At 36.8% G+C, this 22,947-nt stretch overlaps 1 protein-coding gene across 1 annotated transcript in view; it reads left to right on the top strand.

Annotated features, from left to right (window-relative positions):
* Positions 1-22,947, top strand: part of TNKS (tankyrase) — a 204,668-nt gene that overhangs the window by 29,338 nt on the left and 152,383 nt on the right. Inside the window, exon 2 of the mRNA XM_066380270.1 lies at positions 4,802-5,026. Coding sequence (XP_066236367.1) covers positions 4,802-5,026 — 225 coding nt within the window. The remainder of the gene's footprint in view (positions 1-4,801; positions 5,027-22,947) is intronic.

Below are 22,947 nucleotides of genomic sequence, written 5' to 3' on the forward strand. Positions count from 1 at the left end.
GGCCCAGAGAAAGCCTTTTTGTCCCTTTGCCCTGGCTGCCTTCTTGTATGGGCCCGAAGAAATAAGGCTTGGAGGAGGTGTAGCACTCTTTTGTGAACAGGAAGTGACAAGCAAGTGGGAAAAAAGCTTACACATGCTAAGGAGGCCAAGATGGAAAGATTTTAAAGGAGCTCTTAATACCATTGTTAAACTACTGTGCCAGTCAAATTGCTTTGAAAAGGCGAGCTGTGTGAGACATGTGAATCTCCACATTTTCTCTAAAACTTCACTATTTTAAGTATTCCCTAATGTGTTCCTAAATGATATAAAGGCTCTATATGATCTAGTCCTTTCCCATTTTTATGAGTTCACTGCTGTACATATCAGCCAGCAGACAAAACCCTTCTCAAATCCAAACTCCTCACTTAGGGTGCAGAAGCTCCATTTGATCTGGTTTTACTGATCTCACCTAATGTACCGCTGCTCTCTCCATCCCCAGAGCAACAAAGCCATTAAACTCTCCAATAATACTTGATAAATATGTGCAAGATGTTAATGGAGAAAAACACAAAATAGAAGAACTTAAAAAACTAGAATTGATGAGGAGGTTTATCATATACATGGATTAGAAGACTCAGTATTATAAATGTGTCAGCTTTCCAGGTTTAATTCTAAATAGTGAGTTTTAAAAAACAATTTCTAATAGGTTTCTTCGTGGAACTGGAAGACATTTATGTTGAACATCAAAAAGCAATAATAGCCGAGATAATTTTTTAAGAGTAACAAAGTGGATTGACATTGACCTACTCAATATCTAGGCTTTTAAACTATTAAACAGACCAATTGATCAAAGAGAAAAGATATGGAAAACACTAAATTAGGTCCCTAACTCACAACATGCATAAAAGTAGATTAAAGATCTAAACGAGAAAAGCAAAATTATACAAATAACCTAGAAGGAAATGTAGCAATAGGAAGTATATCTTAAAGGGCTTGTAGGAAGTACAAATCTTGAAGGGAACGATTGATAAATTTTACTCTGTTAGAGTTTAAAATTGTATAAAATCAAACACATTGTAAACAGAGTTTAAAAACAAGCCATAAGTGGAGAGAATATATATTTATAATGCATATACCCAGCACAAGAGTGATCAGAATATATAAAGAACTCCTACAAAACAATGAGAAAAACACAAACAGAAAATTGGGTCAAGACATTAAACCAGTGGTTAACATGTGAAACTTGAATGGTCAGTAAACATGAACAGATGATTATATCAGTTTGTATGGGTTCATCTATAAATATTCCAGAACTCAGCTAACAGAAACTTAAAGCTTGAGGACATTTATTTCTTGCTTGACAAAGCCAGCGGTAGGAAGTTCAAGAGTTGGTTCAGCATTCTGTGAGCAAGTAGGATTCTATGCCAGCATCTTCATAATTCTCTTTACCTTCCCACCATGGTATCATGATATCAGCAGCTCCAGTGTCGTAACTTCATAAAAGAATTTTCTAAAGGGAGAGAGGAAAAGAGAGAAGAGAAAGGGGTCTTCTTCCCCATGCACCTTCTCTTAGTGGAGAGAAAAATCTCTCCATAAGCTTTTAGATGTTTCCTTCTGTCTCATTGCCAGTTAATGACAGATGGGAACGAATCACCCCTCTGGTTTAGAGTAATCAGGAATCATTCCCTGAACTGGGGAAAAGATTACTTACTCTTACCATACTACTTTCTGTCCAATTCCAATGCAAAATTGAGGGGTTTTTGCCGACAAGGAGAGGGGATATTTGCCATAATTATTAATATTTCATTAATATAGGTTAAACCAAATGATATTGATGATCTGAATATATATTTTCAATAACATGAAATGTGAAATATATTGAATATAATATAACACAATTATTAACATGAACTACATGAAAATATGTAAATATCATTAAGCAATACCTATAAATATAATATATAAACCTATGTGTTTAAAAACATGAGAAGTATAGAAACATGCAGGAGTGTAACAAATATTGACTTATGTAATGGCATGTCTGGAGAAGAAAATTGATGACTAGGATTAAGAGAGACTTCAACTGTATTATTTTATTTTCAGAAGAAAAATGCAAATAGCTGAACCAAAAATTTTAAAAACATTTTTATTTTTTGCCTCTCTGCTTTAAAGCTTATAATTTATATTAATGTACACAGGATGGGGAAATGAGTGTTTTCAAGCATTTCTATTGAAAAGTGAAAATTGATAGACTTGATAAGAAGACAGTTTAAACAAAGAAGGAAATCTGGAAGTTTAATCATTAAAATGTTCATGATAGTTATCTGTGGATGGTGACATTATAGGTGATATTCCTTTATGAAAATTGGTGTTTTGTTTATATGTTTGCAAATATTTCTGATATTGTCATAGTTGGAAAAACCTTTAAGGTTTTTTTTGGTAAATTAAAAATATAAAATTAAAAGCTTACTATTACAAGTAAATAAAATTAAAATTACTATTTTGGTCTACTTACCATGAAGTAAGTAACCATTATGTGTATTCATGTGGTCAACGGATACTTTAGTGAGCGTGGATCAGTCACTATTCTGGGTGCTGGAGATACAGACAGCTCATCAGACAATCAGGGTATGCCTTCTCATGGAGCATCTTGAGTGGGGAGAGACAGAAAAGGCAGATAAACTCATAAATGAACATGGCTCTTTGAGGTCGTGATTCAATGCAGAAAGACAGTAAAACTGAGTGACACTGAAAATCACGATGGAAGAGTGTATGCAAGTGTGAGTGACTTTTAATTGGCTTATCAGCCAGAGTCTCTCTGAGTTGTTTATAATCCTTGAGCTTAGAGTTGAACGACAGACGGACCTAGGCCTGTGAGCATCTGGGTCCCAGGTCTTCAGGCAGAGCACACAGCAAGTACAACGTCCCCTAGGCTGATTATGAGTTTGTCATATTCAAGGGACAGAAAGTGAAGAGGCTTGGGCAGTAAGAAGGGCCAGCTCACATAAAGTCTGGTAGGTCATAAGGAGTTTGTTTTAATATTTTATTAAATGTGTTATGGGAACCCATTGCAGGATTTCAAGCAAGGAAGTGACCTGACCTATGACTTGAAAAGGTCACTCTGCTTACTCTGTAAGGATGAACTGTAGGACAGGATGCGACAGTGGAAGGAGACCAGTTAGGAGGCTATAAGACTGTGTGATGTGAAACAGAGCTGGTTACCTTGGGTAGTAGACAGATTGGAGGTGTGTATTTGGAAATACAGTTCTTGACATCCGGACTGAAGGAAAGAATTCCTCGGTGATAAAGTGAGATGTTTCATCTCACAGGGCGTTTCCACAAGGAGCTAATGCATGCTGAGCTTTTGATACCCTGCAGGACACAATAAGAGCTTAGTCAATGTTAGCTGCTTACCAGTATTTGTATTGTTGTCAAGAGAAGGCCATTTATCTTTAGCTAGTAAAGATTAAATGCTAATATTTGCAGGGGTTTTTGTTGTTTTTTTTTTTTTTTTTTTTTGACAGACAGAGAGTGAGACAGAGAGAGGGACAGATAGGGACAGATAGACAGGAAGGGAGAGGGATGAGAAGCATCAATTCTTCGTTGCAGCACCTAGTTCATTGATTGCTTTCTCAAATGCGCTATGACCCAGGGGCTACAGCAGACCCAGTGATGAACTTGCTCAAGCCAGTGACCCTGGGCTTCAAGCCGGTGACCTTTGGGCTCCAGCCAGCGACCACGGGATCATGTCTACGATCCCACACTCAACCTAGCAACCCTGTGCTCAAGCTGGTGACCCTGCGCTCAAGCTGGTGACCTCGGGGTTTCAAACCTGGGTCCTCTGTGTCCCTGTCCCATGCTCTACCCACTGTGCCACTGCCTGGTCAGCAGGGGGTTTTTTGTTTGTTTTTGTTTTTTGTTTTTAAACTCATTTCAATGTATCTTGTAATTTCATTGCTGTAATACAATTAACATACTTTAAAATTGTCACTGGCTGTTTTTTCCCTTATCCATTGATCTCACTAAAATCCTCATCATGCTGGACATTTCATAATATTGTTGCCCTTTGACTTTCATAATGTACTTTGAAGGTATTTTTCACTTAAGTGTTTACCTAGTCCTTATACTGCCTTAGGTCCTTTCTGGCTCTTTCCTTCCCCTTTGTTCTGTCTAAAAATTGCGATACTTAACAGTGTTCTCATTCGGTATTTTCAAATTCCTGTGTTCCCATGTGTTTGTCATACTGTTTCCTCAAGCTCAGTAAATGTAAGCTTGAATTGTTTCACTTAGCCATCCACTTCATTTCGTTTGGCCACTAGTCCCAAGAGTCGATATTTTGGCATTATTCTTAGTTTTTCCTTTTAAAATAACTTGTAAACAAACTATCATCACATATTTCTGGCATCTGTACATTTTTCTCCAGTTTCCCTAGTGTAATTTTGAGTATTGTGATTGATTTGGTTGTCAGCAGTATTTAAGTACCCTTTATCTCTTAAACTATAGAGGTGGATTTTATACTTTAGATTTTGTCTTGTAAAGCATGAGGGAAGAGTGAATGCCGTGGATAGGAGTCTTGTCTAGTATAGTAGCCCCGCACACATAGGTATTGAAGAAATGTTTTGTTGATAAACTGCCCAAAGACTAAAGGAAGAGCTTTCTTAATTCTGAGTTTTGTAAGATAAGAGAATCCATTTGACTGTTTACCTTTTTTTTTAATCCTTCTGCTATAGAATATAGTACTTCATTTCTTTTTTGTTGATACTGTTAAAGGAATTCTAATGATTCTTTTTACAAAATTGAGATATTATCTCTTTATTTTTAGGTTTTGGAAGGAAGGATGTCGTAGAACATTTGCTACAGATGGGCGCTAACGTCCATGCTCGTGATGACGGAGGTCTCATCCCACTCCATAATGCCTGTTCTTTCGGCCATGCTGAGGTCGTGAGTCTGTTACTGTGCCAAGGCGCCGATCCGAATGCCAGGGATAATTGGAACTATACCCCTCTGCATGAAGCTGCTATTAAAGGGAAGATTGATGTATGTATTGGTAAGTATTATTTGATGATATCTAAATTGTAAGCTCAACCTTACAGTTGTAAAATTTGAAATCAAGTTTACTATTCTCTCTTGTTTTTTATTGTGGGGCAAATAATGTTTTCTTAGAATAAGTAAAGAGGGCATTATTACTTCTTATTCTTAGAAGCAGTTATTTTCCATTAAAAGGGAAATAAAGAGATGGTAATCTAAAGTTGGTTAAGAATAAGATTCACAACATTAACTCTCCAAATGCAAGTCAAATGCTCACTGGTGTGGAACGAAATTTGGATGGATTACTTTTTCAAATTTAGTGAATTTACAGTCTCTTTAAAAGACTGCAAATTTTCTCTCCTGACATCAGTGAGAGCCATTATAAAGTACCAATTCTTACTGAATTGGATGACATATTTGGGTGCTTTAGTTTGATTCAAGGAAGTTTATCTACATAGTACTAAGGCAAGGCCTTTATGTCACTAAAATTGAACACCAGTTATTTTCTTAGGACTGGAAAGCTTTGAGTGAGTAGTTCAAATATAGTAGTTCAAAGCCTATTATTTTCAACATGTACCATAGTCTAGAGAAAAAACAATTTCAAACAAAATTGAACTTTGCAACTGTTTTAAATATTGAGATAATTTAATCAACATTTCTTTCTCTTTTGTGTATATCTGAATCTATATACACTTTAGATTTTGCTTTATTGTATAATATTTTTCATTTTGAAATCTAAAACAAGCTTCTGGACAAGCATAGTTTCTCTTGTATGTATTATCTATTTCTTCCTACTCAAGCTGGGAAGGTCTGTTTAGCCCGTGGCAACTTGGTTTATGTAATTGTTGTCTTCCTGGATGATGACATCCAGTTCAGTTTAATTAGTTATCTTTATAATAAAATTCAAACATAAGTGTCATTTTTAAAGATATAGTGATGATGCCATTAGAATTTTCTCCCCCTTAATAGCCATTCTTGCAGCTTCTAATGTAATTTTCAGTTTATTCAGATTATTGCAATGCTTGACATATAATTTCATCGCATTGTCATTCCTTGATCACTTCTTTTTTTTTAATTTTTTAAAATTTATTTATTTTTTTACAGGGACAGAGTGAGAGTCAGAGAAAGGGATAAATAGGGACAGACAGACAGGAATGGAGAAAGATGAGAAGCATCAATCATCAGTTTTTCCTTGCGATACCTTAGTTGTTCGTTGATTGCTTTCTCATATGTGCCTTGACTGCGGGCCTTCAGCTGTCCAAGTGACCCCTTGCTCAAGCCAGCGACCTTGGGTCCAAGCTGGTGAGCTGTGCTCAAACCAATGAGCCCGCGCTCAAGCTGGTGACCTCGGGGTCTCGAACCTGGGTCCTCTGCATCCCAGTCCGGCGCTCTATCCACTGTGCCACCGCCTGGTCAGGCCCTTTGTCACTTCAACATCCATTGACATGACCCTTAGGATACCCTGTCCTTTTTGGTCTCTGACTTTTTCAGTTTCCAGTTGGTTCTCCCATTGCCTCTGAGGTCTTCAATAAAACAGCCATATCTTGGACTAAGTCCTTACATAAAACTACCCTGAAAAGCTTGAAGTTTACTATGCTATGTTACTGTTTAATAACTGTTATGGAACTGATTTGTCTTCTTATCTCATCTTCTAGACTTTCAGCTTCCTTACCTTCCTCTCTTCTTGCTTTCCCTTGTCTTTATATTGAGTTTTCTGTTGTTAGTCATAGAATTCTATATAGTTTTCACTTGTTTTCAGTATTCTCCTTTCTATTTTTTTTTTTTAATACCGAGACAGAGAGAGAGTCAGAGAGAAGGATAGACAGGGACAGACAGACAGGAACGTAGAGATGAGAAGCATCAATCATTAGTTTTTTGTTGCGCATTGCAACACCTTAATTGTTCATTGATTGCTTTCTCATATGTGCCTTGACCGCAGGCCTTCAGCAGACTGAGTAACCCCTTGCTCAAGCCAGCGACCTTGGGCTCAATCTGGTGAGCTTTTGCTCAAACCAGATGAGCCCGCATTCAAGCTAGTGACCTCGGGGTCTTGAACCTGGGTCTTCCGCATCCCAGTCCGACGCTCTATCCACTGCGCCACTGCCCGGTCAGGCTCCTTTTTATTTTTCAATGTTCTTTTTTCCTATCTGTACCTTTCTGGATTTGTAATTCTGTCAGTGCTTTTAATATTTAATTAAAATTAATATTTTTCTCATTTTCCTCCTCCTAATCCCCTCTCAAAAGTACATTAAAAAATGTTCCTTTTATCCAGATCCTGTTGAAATAAAGGACTAGATGTAGGACTGGAGGGTTTTTTTGTGTGTATTTTTTCTGAAGCTGGAAATGGGGAGAGACAGTCAGACAGACTCCCGCATGCGCCCGACCGGGATCCACCCGGCACGCCCACCAGGGGCGATGCTCTGCCCCTCTGGGGCGTCGCTTTGCTGCGACCAGAGCCACTCTAGCGCCTGGGGCAGAAGCCAAGGAGCCATCCCCAGCGCCCGGGCCATCTTTGCTCCAATGGAGCCTTGGCTGCGGGAGGGGAAGAGAGAGACAGAGAGGAAGGAGAGGGGGAGGGGTGGAGAAGCAGATGGGCGCTTCTCCTGTGTGCCCCGGCTGGGAATCGAACCCGTGTCCCCCGCACGCCAGGCTGACGCTCTAACGCTGAGCCAACCGGCCAGGGCCTCAGACTGGAGTTTTTAAAAACTAGATTCCCACAGCCCCCAGTGGGCTTTGGCACATACTGCTTCCTTCTGTGTCAATTCTTATGCCGTGTGACAGTGGAGGGATGCAGAAGGGCTCCTTTTAAACTATAATCAAAATATAATTGAGGATACAGCTGTGGTTAAAGTATGTAACCCAGTTGTCACGGGAAACAAGATTGCTTGTAGACCCTTCTGTACACCTAATTAGCCTCGTGGAACCTGTAAGTTTGTGCTCAGGTGCACTGAAACCTCTGGTATCTTCTGTCTCCGACTTTCTCAAGTTGAGTGTAGTTAATGAACTACAAAATGTTTCTATTAGCCGTATTTCCACTTTGGGACAACTGGGTAAAATAATTGGAAGCCTTGTTTTCTTTTCCCTTTTAATTGAATGATGGTTTTGAGAGATTAGTATGTAAACTTAATTTTAAAGGGATTTTTGCCTACATGGGGAAATGCTGGCTTGATAATATTTGGATTAATCAATCTGTATATAGAATAGTGAATGCATTTGATATTTATAATGGTAGAGCTAAGCCCCACTACCACTGGCAGGACGGATTGCTGCCAAGCAAACGCTCTGGACTGATCCCTCCCTGGCCTGCAATTGCCAGCAGTATGTGCGAGCAGGCTACTTCCTTAACCTCCATACTTCATTATATGTGAAGTGGGAATACTACCCATACTACGCAGGGGCCTTGGGAGGATCAGCATGATAATACATGTAAAAAGTACTGTATGATGAACATGAAATAAATATTGATTGCTGTAATTACTATTATTGCTAAAATTTCAACCTGAATTATTACTACTATGAGATATAGACTTCCTGATTTCTCCTGTTTGCCCTTTATCGACTTATAGTTTTTAAAATAAAAATTTAAAAGTCTAAGAACCCATGTTACTTTCATAGATGCTATTTAGCTACCATTGAAAAGAACAAAGAACAGCCAGAGATGTTTATTTTAATACTTTTAAATTCTAGAGTTCACTATAACAATGTTAATGAATAATTATATATTGTATTTAACAACTCTAATTTACTTTAGAAATCAGCATTTTCTGCATTTAGATTGTATTTATTTCTCCCTACTGCCAGATACAATATCTTTTCTGAATATATTTCATATGATTTTTTTGTGACTATCCAAGTGTTAGTGCTTTGAAATTTCATTTTAAAAGCAAATAATAGATACATCTTTCACAAAATCACCTGATATAAAAGCTGGGAGTCATAATGAATGTTTGTCATTTTTTTTTGTTATTTCCCTTACTAAATTTGGCTGAATTAATATCCAACCCCTTTTCTGATTTTGGAGATTTAGGGAAGGAATACAGAAGCCCGCGGGCTCAGACCTTCCTTCATTTTACCCTTTGGCAGTCAGGACAGCTTTGGTTTGTTGAATCAGACATACCCTTCTGTAATGCAGAATTTAGAATACAGATTCTTAGAGATACTAGGAATCATTCATAGCAGCATTTTTTTTCTAAAGTATTGATAATGGCCCCGCCATAATGTTCCTGATAATGTATTTATACTTTCTTTTATTTGCTCTACAGCTTTTGTTTTCTGAGATCTCCTCCTGCAGATATCAGAAATTTCTGTTTCTGATATTTCCAAATGAATATAATGCACAGATCTTAAAACGATAGCTAACTGGAGGTTCTATTATGAGATTTTTAAACTAATAAAGAAATCTCTTGAATCTTTATATAAAAATCCCCACTGCCTTCACACTATTTACATGTATACCACACTCCCATCTCTCCTTATACTCTGCAATTCTAGAGGGAGAAGAGGACAGAGGATGTTCCCTTTGGGGACTTACGTATTCCTCAGCAGGGACCGGAGAGCTTGCTGGCTTCCACAGCCAACAATTCTGAAGATAGTGGAGGTTCTTGGTCTTCTAACACCTGTAGGATTTTCAATGTTTGGAATAACCCAGCATCTAGACTTGAAGGCCGGAAAGCCTAGTGAAATATAGCAACCTTTTTCAGCAAACCGGGGGAAGATTGAGTGAACAATCAGCATACATATCCAGGACTGTTGAAAGGGTCGATAAATACCTGAATGAAAAAATAAAAATAAAAAAATCCCTCAGGGAAATTAAAGTGTAGTATTGGGGAAACTTCCTGGGGCCAAAAAACATCTAATTTCTTTTCTAAAGTAAAAAATTCAATAGATGAATTAGAGAAAGACCATATTAGTAGTCTGGAAGATCGTATGTGAGAAATATATCCCAAAACAGAGCAAAATGTTAACATATGGAAATCAGAGAGTATAAGTAAACCCGAAAAGTCAGCATTATTTTAAAACCTTATATATGGATAGGAGTTCCAGAAGGGAAAAAGGAAAAAATGATAGGAGAGATTAGTAATAATTAAGCAAATGATAAGCAGAGAAAAACCTAGGTTCTGAGATCGGAAAGGCTTATGGAGTTGCATGCTGTACTGATGAGAAGACACACTGAGGGCCTGACCAGGCAGTGGCACAGTGGTAGAGTGTTGGACTGGGATGCGGAAGACCCAGGTTCGAGACCCCCGAGGTCACCAGCTTGACCGTGGGCTCACCTCCTTTGAGCAAAGATCACCAGCTTGGACCCAAGGTCGCTGGCTCGAGCAAGGGGTTACTCGGTCTGCTAAAGGCCCGCGGTCAAGGCACATATGAGAAGCAATCAATGAACAACTAAGGTGTCGCAACAAAGAATTGATGATTGATGCTTCTCATCTCTCTCTGTTCCTGTCTGTCTGTCCCTGTCTCTCCCTCTCTCTGACTCTCTCTCTGTCCCTGTCTCTATAAAAAAAAAAGTAAAAAATAATAAAAAAGAAGACACACTGAGAGAGATGTATGAATTTTTCCCTGTAGAAAGAGTAAGTTGCCTACAAGGGGAAAAGAAGAAGGAGATGAAAGACTTTCCATGTACGACTTTGAAAGCATGAATACAGTGGAGTACCTTCTGAAAGACTCCTGGAAGAAAAGGGTTAAACTAATTTTCTTGATCAAGAGTTCTTTATCAAGAACTTTTGGGGAGTAAGAAAGACTGAATAGAGCAAGTGACATTATTTCAGAGAAACTAAGTTCCTGCCACTTGCTTTCTTTTTCTCTACTTTCAAATAATTCCTGGTTTTATTTGTCTTATATATAGCAGAGACTAAAAGGATCCGTACTTGGGAACCCCAAATTCTAACTGCTACTTAAAATCTAACAATTAGAACTTTACAAAAATAGCTTCATTTTTCTCACTCAATGGCTTTATGTCATACTGGTTGGAGTCAAAGAGACCTGGGTCTTTGAGGAAATTACTCATTCTTTTCTAGTTATTAAAATGGGGATAATAACTGTCCTTTATGTAGGTGTTAAGAGGATCAAATGAGAGAATGCAAGTAAAGCACCTTAGTGTAATGTCTGTGTAGTCAGTGCTGTCATAGTTTCTCACCCTACCCTGCTTGTCTGGTTTCTCTAACCATGTCTCTGTTACTAACCATGTTTCATTTTACTTCAGAGCAAGTATTACCTGAAATTATAAATTTGTTTAATTACGTATTTTTTTGCTTGTTTTTCATCTCTCTGTGTACTCTTTCTCACTCTGTGCCTGAAAGAAAGAAACACAGGAACTCTGTCTACCTTATTTTTAACTGTGTCTACTCAGAGTAATATGTTTACTCTGTGCCAGAAACTCATTGTGGTTTTCTTTTGATTTTTCCTGAGTAGTAATATTGTCAAGCGTCTTTTCATGTACTTTCTGTGGACATTTGTATACATTTTTTGGAGAAATGTCTATTTGTATTCTTTATTTTTTGGGGGTTCTCTTTTTGTTATTGAGTTGTAAGAGTTATTTTTTTAAAAATACATTCTAGATATAAATTTCTTACCAGATAAGTTACTTGGTATATATACAGTCTAGATATATATAAAGTGAGAGGGAGGGAGGCCGGGAGGCAGAGAGACAGACTCCCACAGCTGAGATCCACAGGCAAGCCTGCTACAGGGTGATGCTCTGCCCATCTGAAGCTGCTGCTCTGTTGCTTGGCAACCAGGCTATTTAGCACGGGAGGCGAGGCCATGGAGCCATTCTCAGCACTCGGGCCAACTTTGCTTGAACCATATGAGCCATGGCTGGCATGAGGGAAAGAGAGAGAGAGAGAAAGAGAAAGAAGAAGGAGGGGGAGGGGTGGAGAAGCAGATAGTTGCTTCTCCTGTGTGCCCTGATGAGAAATCAAACCTGAGACTTCCATACACCGGGCCAACACTCTACCACGAACTAACCGGCCAGGGCTGATTATAGCCTTTGAAACAAAATATTTTTAGTGTTGACGACTTGAGTAACAATTAACATGAAAAATCTGCCTTTTTTGTTTGTTTGTGCTTGGTGTCATAAGCTTAAGACCTGATCCTAGGTCATGAAGATTAAATCCTATATTTTTTCTAATAGTTTTATAGTTTTTACCTCTATTTTTAGGTCTTTGATCCATATGGAGTTAATATTTGAGTATGATGTGAGGTAAAGGGTCCAACTTCATTTTTTTGCATGTACCTATCCATGTTTTCCATAATATTCTTTTATAAACCTTTTTTTTTCTATAAGCTTGGTAGTAATGTACCCCTTTTATGTGTGATTCTAATTATTTGAGTATTTTTTTCTCTCTGGGTCTGTAAGCTAAAAGTTTGTCAATGTATATTATGGTGCACATCGGTAGTTCATTCCTTTTGTATGGTGTTTTATCATAGGGATGTAGTACAGCTGGTAGACATTGGGTTGTTTTCAGTTTCTGACTCATAAAGGGGCTTCTTTGAACATTCGTTCATAGGTCCTGGTGTGAACATACTGTTTCATCTCTCTTGAGTAGATGCCCAAGAGTGGAATTGCTGAGTGAAATGATAAATGTATATTGAATTTGATAAGAAGCTCTGATGTTTGAATGTGTTGAGTGTATTTTTATGTATTTATTGGTCATTTGTGTATATTCTTTGGGTGGTCTCAGATCTTTTCACCTTTTTTTGGTATTACTATTGTTGAGTAGTGAGAATTTTTTTGTGTTATGGATAGGGTCTTTGGATGTGGGCATTGTGAATGCTTTCGCCCAGTCTGCTTTGACTTTTGTTTTCTTAGTGGTGTCTTTACACAAGTGAAGGTTTTTAATTTTGGTGGAATCCAACTTATCAGTTAAAATATAAATGTACTTGGTGTCTCACTAGCATTGGAATAATAAGGTAAGATTTCTAGTAGTCAATTATTTTTAGTTAGAAACAGTTCCTAGTGAAATAAGTTTATAGTTTTAATTACATTGCAGAAATAAAGAAAGGCAGTTTTTGGCTTAAAGGTCTCTGAAGTGCTTTATAACAACTTGTTTAGGATATATTTTTTTAATTAAAATGAAAGAATAAGCTACTCCATAATGAAAAACTGATTATATTATTATAAGGCTTATTTTTAAGATTTAAGAGTAAAAGTCAGGTAGACCTTGTTTAATTAAAAAATAATTACCTAAAATACATGGTTATTTCTGAGATAACTTTGTTTGTCCCTCCTATTTGGAAGTATATTTTTTAGTATTTAGGAAAGTAGATTATTTTTAATAGCTTGTTGCCTGAATCATTCCATAAAGGAACACTCATTAATTTCTAATAAACTTTTTTTTTGGTTTATGCTTTCTCTCTGCTCTCTGAGAGCAGAAGACACATCCTATTCCCACAGTATTGACACAGGAAATATGAGCATTTTAAAGTATCAAAGACTAGTCTTTATAGCTCTGTATAGTCCAAACCTCCAGTTCTCATTGGCATCCAGAAGTAGAGTAGTCTTCTGTTCACTGAATATATTTGATTTTCTTTTATTTTTCCTAACAAAATGTGAGTGGGAGCAAAATATGTAACTTCTGAGCAGAAGTGTTATGAATCAGAGGACAGTTTATTACCACATTTTGTTTATTCTTATCTTGGTTATTTAGGGTATCACATTTTAACCCAAGCCCTCCTCAGTGTCTGGGTCTGTTAGTAAGGGAACTTCCCTGTTGTTACTTTCTCAACTTGTAGTGTGAGCAAGAAATGAACTTACTTTGCTAAACCTATGAAATTCTGGAGCACTTTGTTACAGCAGCATAACCTTGACTATCCTGACTGATGACACATTATTCATGAAATTGAAATCATAAGAAAAATGAATAATAAAGAAATGATTACTAAGAATAATGACTGGTCTGGTTGCCATTGCAGAGAAAAATGTATCTTGAAGGTGGTCCCCAAGTAACCAGGGTTCTAAATACAGTATAAAATATCTTCCTGCTTAATAATTAGCATATGCAATTGATCCATGCATAATGATGAATTACATTGTAATGGCTGAAATCAAAATATATGTACTTTCTCATGCAACTGTAGGACAAGGTAACAGTCTCTTAAACTGAGTTAGGTAAGGTGTGAACTTGAACATGCTCTGAATTGGTGAGTTCCTTGTTATATGCTCCTATAAGTAAAATCTGCTTAGATCTTACTTGGATCTTTTTGCCTGATAGATTGTTAGTTCTCTGTAGTAGGGAACTGACAATATTCTTATTCATTCTTGTATTCTCATCTGTCACCAGTATCTAATTGTATACTCAAGAAATGTGTGTGGAATAACATATTCACAAGATGGAGGCTCAGTTTTATCTGACTTTTTTTGTATAAGTCTGTGTTAATGTGTATTAGGAAGCTGGGTAATGTTTTACTTCTTGATTAGATGATATTTTGAAGTTCTTTTATTTTAAAGTAATGAGAATTTGCGGTATGTCCAACAGTCCCATACTCATATACAAATACACAAATATAAAACATGTCTGATAGGCAGATATAAATTGTGTTACATTATCTGCCATTTGTGAAATCATTGCTCTTCATTAGGATAGATTTTTGAATATTGATTCTAATCATGCATTGACTTCTGGTTACAATGGATTTTTTTAAAATAAAGAATGAACAGTCAAACATTTGTTATTGTTACTTGCAGATTAAATCCATAAGTTGGCACCTATCAGGAACAGAGGAGTTGAGGTAGGAAGAAAAAAGAGAAAAAGATAACATCGGTAAATTTACCCAGAAGTGCTGTGGATAGATGATACACGTAATAAAGTGTGTTCCTGTGAGGTAGCTCAGAGTACTTAACCAAATAATTTCACTAATATGTTTCTCCAATGCATGAGGCAAATGATTCAGATTTCCTAAAATTTACCAGTGCAGAAAGGAGAAAGTTGTTAGTTTGCCGCAGTCTGTAGAGTTGATATAGAGTTGTTATAATAGAAATGTATGCTTGATTGGAAACTGAAAGTTCTCTCTTCTCAGTGGGATTTAAAAGTATATTTATTTAATCATAAAAAGTTCATGCTTTAGTCTATCAAATAAATTCTTTCTTATTCTTAGTTTAGCTTTTTAGATCATCTAATATTTAGCAAATTTATTGTTGTAGGTTAGCCTTACCTAGCTTTACCAAAAATAAAAATTAAATCAAAAACAAAATTCTAAAATAATTTCCTAAAACTTAAACCATTTTTATTATTATAACTCACTCCTAAAGTAATATCTCTCTCATAATTTCCTTGTTACTCCATTTTATATATCTGCTATGTAGATAGATATATGTATTTACTTCCTTGTATAAACTATTTGTTAATTTAAATTACGTGATCACTTCCAAGGTTACTTGTACTTTGATAAAGGTAGAAGTTCTGGAGTTATAGCGGCTTTGGACTGGGGGGGGGGAAACAGGGTAGGGTCCGTTCTGGCCCGGTTCTGGTATGGTCTTATCTCCTGCTATTTAAATATAGCCTATAAAAGGTTAATAATTTCTTGACTTTGTTTTAATAGTATTATTAGAAGTAATAAATGTTCATTAAAGAAAAATGAGAAAATACAACTCTCACATGTTGTTATATGTCTTTTTAGACCTATCATGTCTAATACAATAGCCATTAAATGAAAATTAAACATTTAAAAGTTTAGTTCTTCAGTAGCACTAGCCACATTTCAAGGACTTAATCACCATATATGGCTCTTGGTTATCATATTACAGAGTTCAGATATAGAAATTTCTATCATTATAGAAAGTTCTGTTAGTGCTGTTAGTCATTGGCCTGTCTACATAGAGTCCTTTTTAAAATGAAAGTAGGATCATTCCATGCATACTGTTTATTTTCTCATTTTTTCATGTTGTATTGTGAATATACTTCATTATCAGTTATCAGTGAATATTTCTATCTGTTCTCATTTTTAAAGGCTGTAAAGTTATATAGAAATAACCAATATTATTTTAATCGATCACCTACTTTAGGCCATTTAAGGCTATTTTTGCTTTTTCTTTATTGTTTCATAAACGCTACTGTAAGGAATATCTCTTCCATTAAATGTATGTTTCAACTTTAGTTACTTTAGGGTAAATTCTGGAAAGCCACAGCTTCTTAATAAGAACTAAAGAAATTATAGCTGTTGGAGAACCCAAAATTAGGGCTCTTGATTTACGCTGTCACACTGTCTATCCATATGTTATTCATAAGTGAGCTAGGTTAAGGAAAGTCATTCCCCACACCTCCCTTCCTTTCTGTAAAAATAGATCGAAAATTCAGCAAAGCCTTGAGAATTGGACTCACTTGCCTTTGTTTCATTTCCCTTTTCCTGCCAGAATATCTCCCTTTGGTATTTTTTAACAGCAGTTTTCCATATAAAAACCTAATTGGGATCTTTTAAAAAAAAGTCTCAATGTAGCATTTTCATAAAAAAGTAAAAGTTGGCAAAATTCCATACCTGTATACTTAGGAGAAGGCAAGCCAAGAATGACAGTAATTTTTCCCTTCTGAACAAGTCCCCACTGACACTGTGTTCTGTTATCTGGATGACTTGCCACTTATGTTCAGCTGTTTTCAAGAAGGTTGAGTGTTTATGCATTTACCTGATAAATTTGGGATGACTTAAGTAGGCATTCTGGATAATGGAGGCACTATATATATGTTGAGTTTTATATTTGTATATTGCATTTTATTAGAATTCCAGAAAAGCACCAGTATGAATACCTTTATTCTCCTACGGCCTTAAGAAACATACCAAATATGCTTAAGTTGGGGGGGGGGGGATGTTAAAAAACAAGAACAAAATATGAAATCCACATTCATTTTTTAAAGTGATAAAAGGCTTTGTTTATTAATCAATCTGCCCATTAAAGGAATTATTTATACATCTGCATTTACTTCTAGGCTAACAGTGCTGGTTCAAAACAACCTGTGGACTTCAGTGAGATGCCTGGCTTAAGTTGGGGTTTTATGAAAACGGTATTGGAGGCAAATGGCCCATGTAAGCCAGTCAGTTCTTGTTTTACATGGTTCTCTTGTTATCTTACACTTGGTGCATATTAGGATTATGTCCTCACTTTGTGCACTTCTGTGGTAACAGAGATTTTAGAGACAGGTCCAGCATGACAGTAACAATTTATGGAGTCCTTCTCACTCCTTCTCAGGTGAGCAGAGCAGAAAGTTGTGGCTTTAAAAAGTGTTATGTACTGTTTGTTGTTTGAATTACTGAAATCTATTAATTGTCTTTTTAAAATGGGTCAGGTGTTAGACTTTATAATCTGCACACAGAATCCAGGATGAAGAATGTAAACCTCTCTGAGTTGTTTCATTCTGCCCTCAGATACGGCACTATCAATAAGACATTAAGAGATTCCATAGTGTGTCCAAATTTATATTTTTTGTCAATCCTAAAAATTTCCTGTGATAGGAATAATCATGATAGAGGGAATATGTTTCATTTTGCTGTTTGAGGCACAGTTTTGAGTGCTGGTCTCTTGAGAGCATGAGGATTGAGGGACCAAGAGCAGGAAACAGAAATAATTCAGTGGGTCACCTAAAATGGAGCCCCAGCTGTCGTGGATATGTTCCGTGTCATTTCCAGGTTGTGGTTTCACCCTTTCCCACAGGGGTTGTTTGATGAGATTAGGAAGGGGACATTGGTCAGAGGAGGAGTAATCAAATATTTATGATCAATGTGTGCCTTTCAAAATTCATGTAAGGGGAAAAACTTCTGGGGTGACCTTGGCTTGTACTTGTATAGAATGATAAGATAATACTAAATGCTTGGCTTTAGAATTAGGTATGAATTCCATTTTATGATTTAAAAACTGATCTTGTACGAATAATTTAGTTGCTTTGAACCTCAACTTCTCCTTTATGAAGTGAGCCTCCTAGCTACTGCGTCAGGTAGACAGGGGAGCTGGTGAAATAGCAGAGCGGCAAGAGCGCCAGGCAAGGCTTGTTTCCTTCCGCCCCTTCCCTGGGGTGGCGGCAGGCAGTGTCCTCAGGGAGCAGCTTTGTATTCCGACCCTCAGTAGAAGTTCAGTGACTGACTGGCTGGCAGTTACCAGATGCTGCTTTGTTATCATCTATGTGAATTAGTGTTATACCCTTTGTTTCAGATCCTTTGTAATTTTGTAAATGTGAATTCTGATTTAATAAGACATGAAATGAGCTTTTTTTTTTCTTTCCCATTGCAATTTAGGTCTTTTGACCTTGTCAGTGGAGATATTGCAGATAGGATAATGAAAAATTATTAGTGTAACTTAAACATTTCCCCACAAATATTTCAGTCATGGGAGTATGAAGTTCTAGTGATTGGCTGTGACTGAGTATAGTGTTTGAAAGTGAAGAGGTGTGAATAACAATTAACATATTTAAAATGTATTATTATAATTATAAGCAAATAGTTCTTTAAGCTGCCAGAGGGCAAGCCTCATAGTTGCTGTTTCTGAAAGTTGAATCGTACTAGGAAGGAGAGAAGGGAAAGCCCAGGAGAATAATGTTAAGAGAAAAAAGGCAATCTTTTCCTTCTTAACATGGGGGAAAGGAGCTGATCACAAAAAATGTGATCGAATACTATCATTAAGAATAATTGCTAATAGCATAATTTATTGAACCCAAAAAAGAAATTAAGTTTTATAATAAGTTATTTGATAAATTTCCCAAGGAATGAAAATTTAAGAATTATATTCTTTGTCTTCTTCAGATTGAGAGTACAACAGTATATTGAAGTTTCAGACTGTTGTATTAATTCTCAAAGGCATAGGAAAATAATAGTAGTGAGATAACTAAAGTTCAAAGCACAATCAGAATATTATGGTACAGGTTCAATCCAGTGTTACTTGTGAAAAATGCTTTTAAATGCTGAATTTTAAACCTTGTATATGTAGTAGCATTAATACTGATTTTAGCCTGACCAGGCAATGGCGCAGTAGATAGAGCGTCAGACTGGGCCGCATAGGACCCAGGTTCGAAACTCTGAGGTCATCGCTTGAGCGCAGGCTCATCTGGCTTTGAGTGGGTACTCACCAGCTTGAGCGAGGGGTCTCTGGCTTGAGTGTGGGATCATAGACACGACCCCATGGACGCTGTCTTGAGCCCAGGGTCGCTCGCTGGCTTGAAGCCCAAGGTCGCTGGCTTGAGCCCAAGGTCACTGGCTTGAGCAAGGGGTCACTCACTCTGTTGTAGCCCCTGGTCAAGGCACATATGAGAAAGCAATCAATGAACAACTAAGGAGACTAAGGAGCCGCAAAGAAGAATTGATGCTTCTCATCTCTCTCCCTTCCTGCCAGTCTGTCCCTATCTGTCCCTCTCTCTGTCTCTCTCTCTCTGTCCCTGTCACAAACAACAGCAACAACAAAAAACCAAAAAACTGATTTTAATATTAATGGGGATGCCTAGAATACTAGTAAATTCTTGAGGCCTTGAGAGAGGGCAGGTAGGGTTAACAATTTAGGGGAGGATCCAGAAAGGCAGGTGTGGGGTCTTACCATTCTCTCCCAGAGGCAGATTGGAAGTACCCTTTGCCATGTGGTCATTGTCCTTCAGAATGGGAAAATTTTTGTGATCCTGTTATGAACTTATGTGGGCAGACTGTAAAGTTATCTGCTTTATTTCTTATAAGTGTTTCACTTCGCTGCATCTAGTCAAGTTTTAGGAAAAGTAATCTCCCCCTAAATAAAAGGGAGCATAAAACAGTAATTGACTTGGCACAAGTGATTCCTTGTTCCTAGGACTGTTGCCAGTTTGCCTTTCAACCCAAGGGATACTCCTTTTAGCACTCTGTGTACAGGGTTGTGTTTTTGAAAGTAGGTGAAAAATCCTGATTGAAGAGACAGGGAGTTTATTGAGTCCCTATCATGCTCAAAGAACCAAGCTAGATTTACATATATTGTTTCTTTTAATTATAACAGAAATAGGTAGTGTTGTATGAAAGAGAAAGTTGTGATTGACAGAGGTGAAGTAACTTGACTAAGGTCAGACAATGGCTAAGTACAGAGAAGCGTTCTAAAACCCAGGTTTGTCTGACTCCTGGACAGGCTTTTCTTTTTTGGACTTGACTCTGCGGTTCCCAGGAAGAATGATACGCTCTGTTATAATCATTCTTATATTTATTCCAGTGCCTGCTTTCTGTTAGAGTGCATTTTACTGTTTTGTGTAAGCAGATAATGCTGATTTCAAAAATGTATTATAGATTGGCTTAACTCTTTATTGCAAAAAGTGTATAACTGATTTGAATAGAATATAGAATATAATGTATAAGTTACTTCAGATGGAATGGGCCTTTCTAACAATTCTTGTTTCTAAAAAAATTATTTAAAAAATTCTTGATTTTGCGTATATGTAGGAAAACTTGACAATAGGAGCAACATTTAATGGGAGGATGTTTTTTTGTTATTAGAAAATTTTATTCAAAGTTTGATGATAAAGAACTGCTCTCCTACATAAATTTAGTAAAATTTTATTTACTTGGAAATTTAAAAATTTTATCTTTTCCAATTTTTTTTAAACATTCTTCCATGCTCATGCTTACCATATGCTGGCCACTATTCTAAGAGCTCTTGAAATATTGTTTTGTCTTCCTAGTAACCTGGCGAGGTAGATGCTGTTGTTATCTCCTGATTTACAGGTGAGGAGGGAGCACAGAGAGGTGACGCGGCTTTCCTCGGCCCAGAACTGCGGTTCCAACCACACAGGCTGGTTCTGGAGCACCGGCTCTGGACCACAGCTGGGTTTGGAACCTTAAGTATCATGCATTGCCATTAGTAATGACTCAGACTTAGTAAAGAATTTGATTTTCTTAATAAAAAAATAAATGCTGCTCTATTTTTTTCCAGTGAATTACAAGGAAAAAAATGATAAATGAGTACCTATCTAATGAAGCACATGAAGGCAGGCACTTCATTGAGGTGAAATTAAGTAATGTGTCACATGTAAGCTAGTCCTGGATATTGCCAGAATTCTGAATTGTCCGTCACTTTTGTGTGAAAAACAGAGACTAAAAAAACATGTATGATTAAAAACCTGGACTTTTACATAGTAAAAAGTTACTTTTTGATTATTTTACTTACAGCTTATTTCTAGTCTCTGCATCATTACAGATTCTAAATTAATGAATTTATTTTATATTGGTTTTACTTATCTAATGCTGTCTCCAAATTTAATGTTATTCACTTGACAGGAAGAACAATCCAATTATTTCTCACTGGTTACAAATTAATTACTTTAAATAGTAGTTTAAAGAGAAGTATTATTTTGGAAAATGTACGTAAACAGCATGAATAAAGATAATCTTTGTCTGAGGATAAATATCTGCTTCATTTCTCTCGTTAAAATAATACATTTTTGTAGTAAACATTAGAACACTATAAAAATGTGTAAAGTAGAAAGTGGAAGTCCCAATTATTTCACTTTCTCAGAGGTATACTTTTTAAAACTTATTTATTTACCATGAATAAAGATGTCTACATAATACTTTAAATTTAAGACCTGTTATTATCGTGGATACCCACTGAGGTGTCTGCACAAGAGCTCTTCTCTCAGAACGAATGCCTCTTGCCCCATTGCCATCATTTTCATTGGCTCTTGTGGCTTCTCTGGCCATACTTCCGAAATCCAGAGACAGGTGTGAGGCAGACTGGACCAGCATCTCTTTAGTGAGAGTCTGAAAGTAAGACTCGGCTGATACAGGCATGCATGTTTGTTTGTGTCTGAGGGGAATGGCAGTAGTGCTGGGAGACATGAGAAATAGAAGAAAGATGAACTTTTGGAAACATTTCTGCCTTTGCTTTAAGATACCTTTATTCTTTAATTTGCTTTCCTGTTGTTCAGCTAGCTGAAGTAGTTTTTTCTCTCTTGTAATTAAAATCCCTTTAATTGATAAAGTCAGTACTCAAAGATGTATTCCATAGATTGTAGCATCTTAAATTTAGAAGGATGCTTGGAGATCACTTTTATTACTATTTACAATTACTTTTTAAAAACTTCTTTACTAGTTACTATTTTACTGATTTACGATTTACTTATTTCCTATGTTTTTAAACCACAGAAACCTTTCTTCAAATGGAATTTAATGCAGTAACCCAGTATATAAAAGTGTTCAGAGAGTGGGGAGAAGCGTAGACCTCCATGTGTTCTACCTTGTGTGTATATGTGTGAGGGGGACATGTGGATCCCGAAGAACCTAAAGAGCAGTGGATTCAATCATGAGCTAGTTTGCCTCTTAAAGGGATATTTGGCAATGTCTAGAGACATTTTTGGTTGTCACATGGGGGAGAGGGGTTGCTATTGAAATCTAGTGGGTAGAGGTTAAGGCTGCTATTAAACATCCTTTAATGCATGGGACAGCTCCCTACTGTTAACTACATACTGAATACTGCAAGAGAAGCCAACAGCTGACTAATTTGACTGGTAAAATACAGTAAGCCACTCTTAGATTTAGATAGTTTATTACTTACTTATATATAGACAGTGAAAGAAGGGTAAGCCAATGGTGCCAGTTCCCTGTGTTTCTTGTACGACACTCCAAACAGAATGACAATGGAAGAAAAAAAGGTCGAATGACTGCAGCTTGAGTTGAGGTATACCCTGTTGCTGAAGAGCCAATAGAAGGGGAGAAGAAAGCCCCATACTCATCAGAAGTGGAAAGTGATGACAGCCTCCAGCCATATTTCAAGGATTCAATACCTGCATATGGTTAGTGTCTACTATATTGGACAGTGTAGCTCTATATAACACTGGGAATGGCTAATAAGGCCAAGCTAAGACCACACAACCATTACTTTAAAACTTTTCTCTTAAAACCCAACTTGCTCAGTTCTCTGTTCACTTTACTAGGAAATCTGTTCTTAAATTTCCATTTTAGAAGAGCTTTATAAGTAAGTCACTTTAGCCATGCATTATAATATGAGGTTCTTAAGGG

This window comes from Saccopteryx leptura, chromosome 4 (genome assembly GCF_036850995.1).
Source record: "Saccopteryx leptura isolate mSacLep1 chromosome 4, mSacLep1_pri_phased_curated, whole genome shotgun sequence".
NCBI classification, from domain to species: domain Eukaryota; kingdom Metazoa; phylum Chordata; class Mammalia; order Chiroptera; family Emballonuridae; genus Saccopteryx; species Saccopteryx leptura.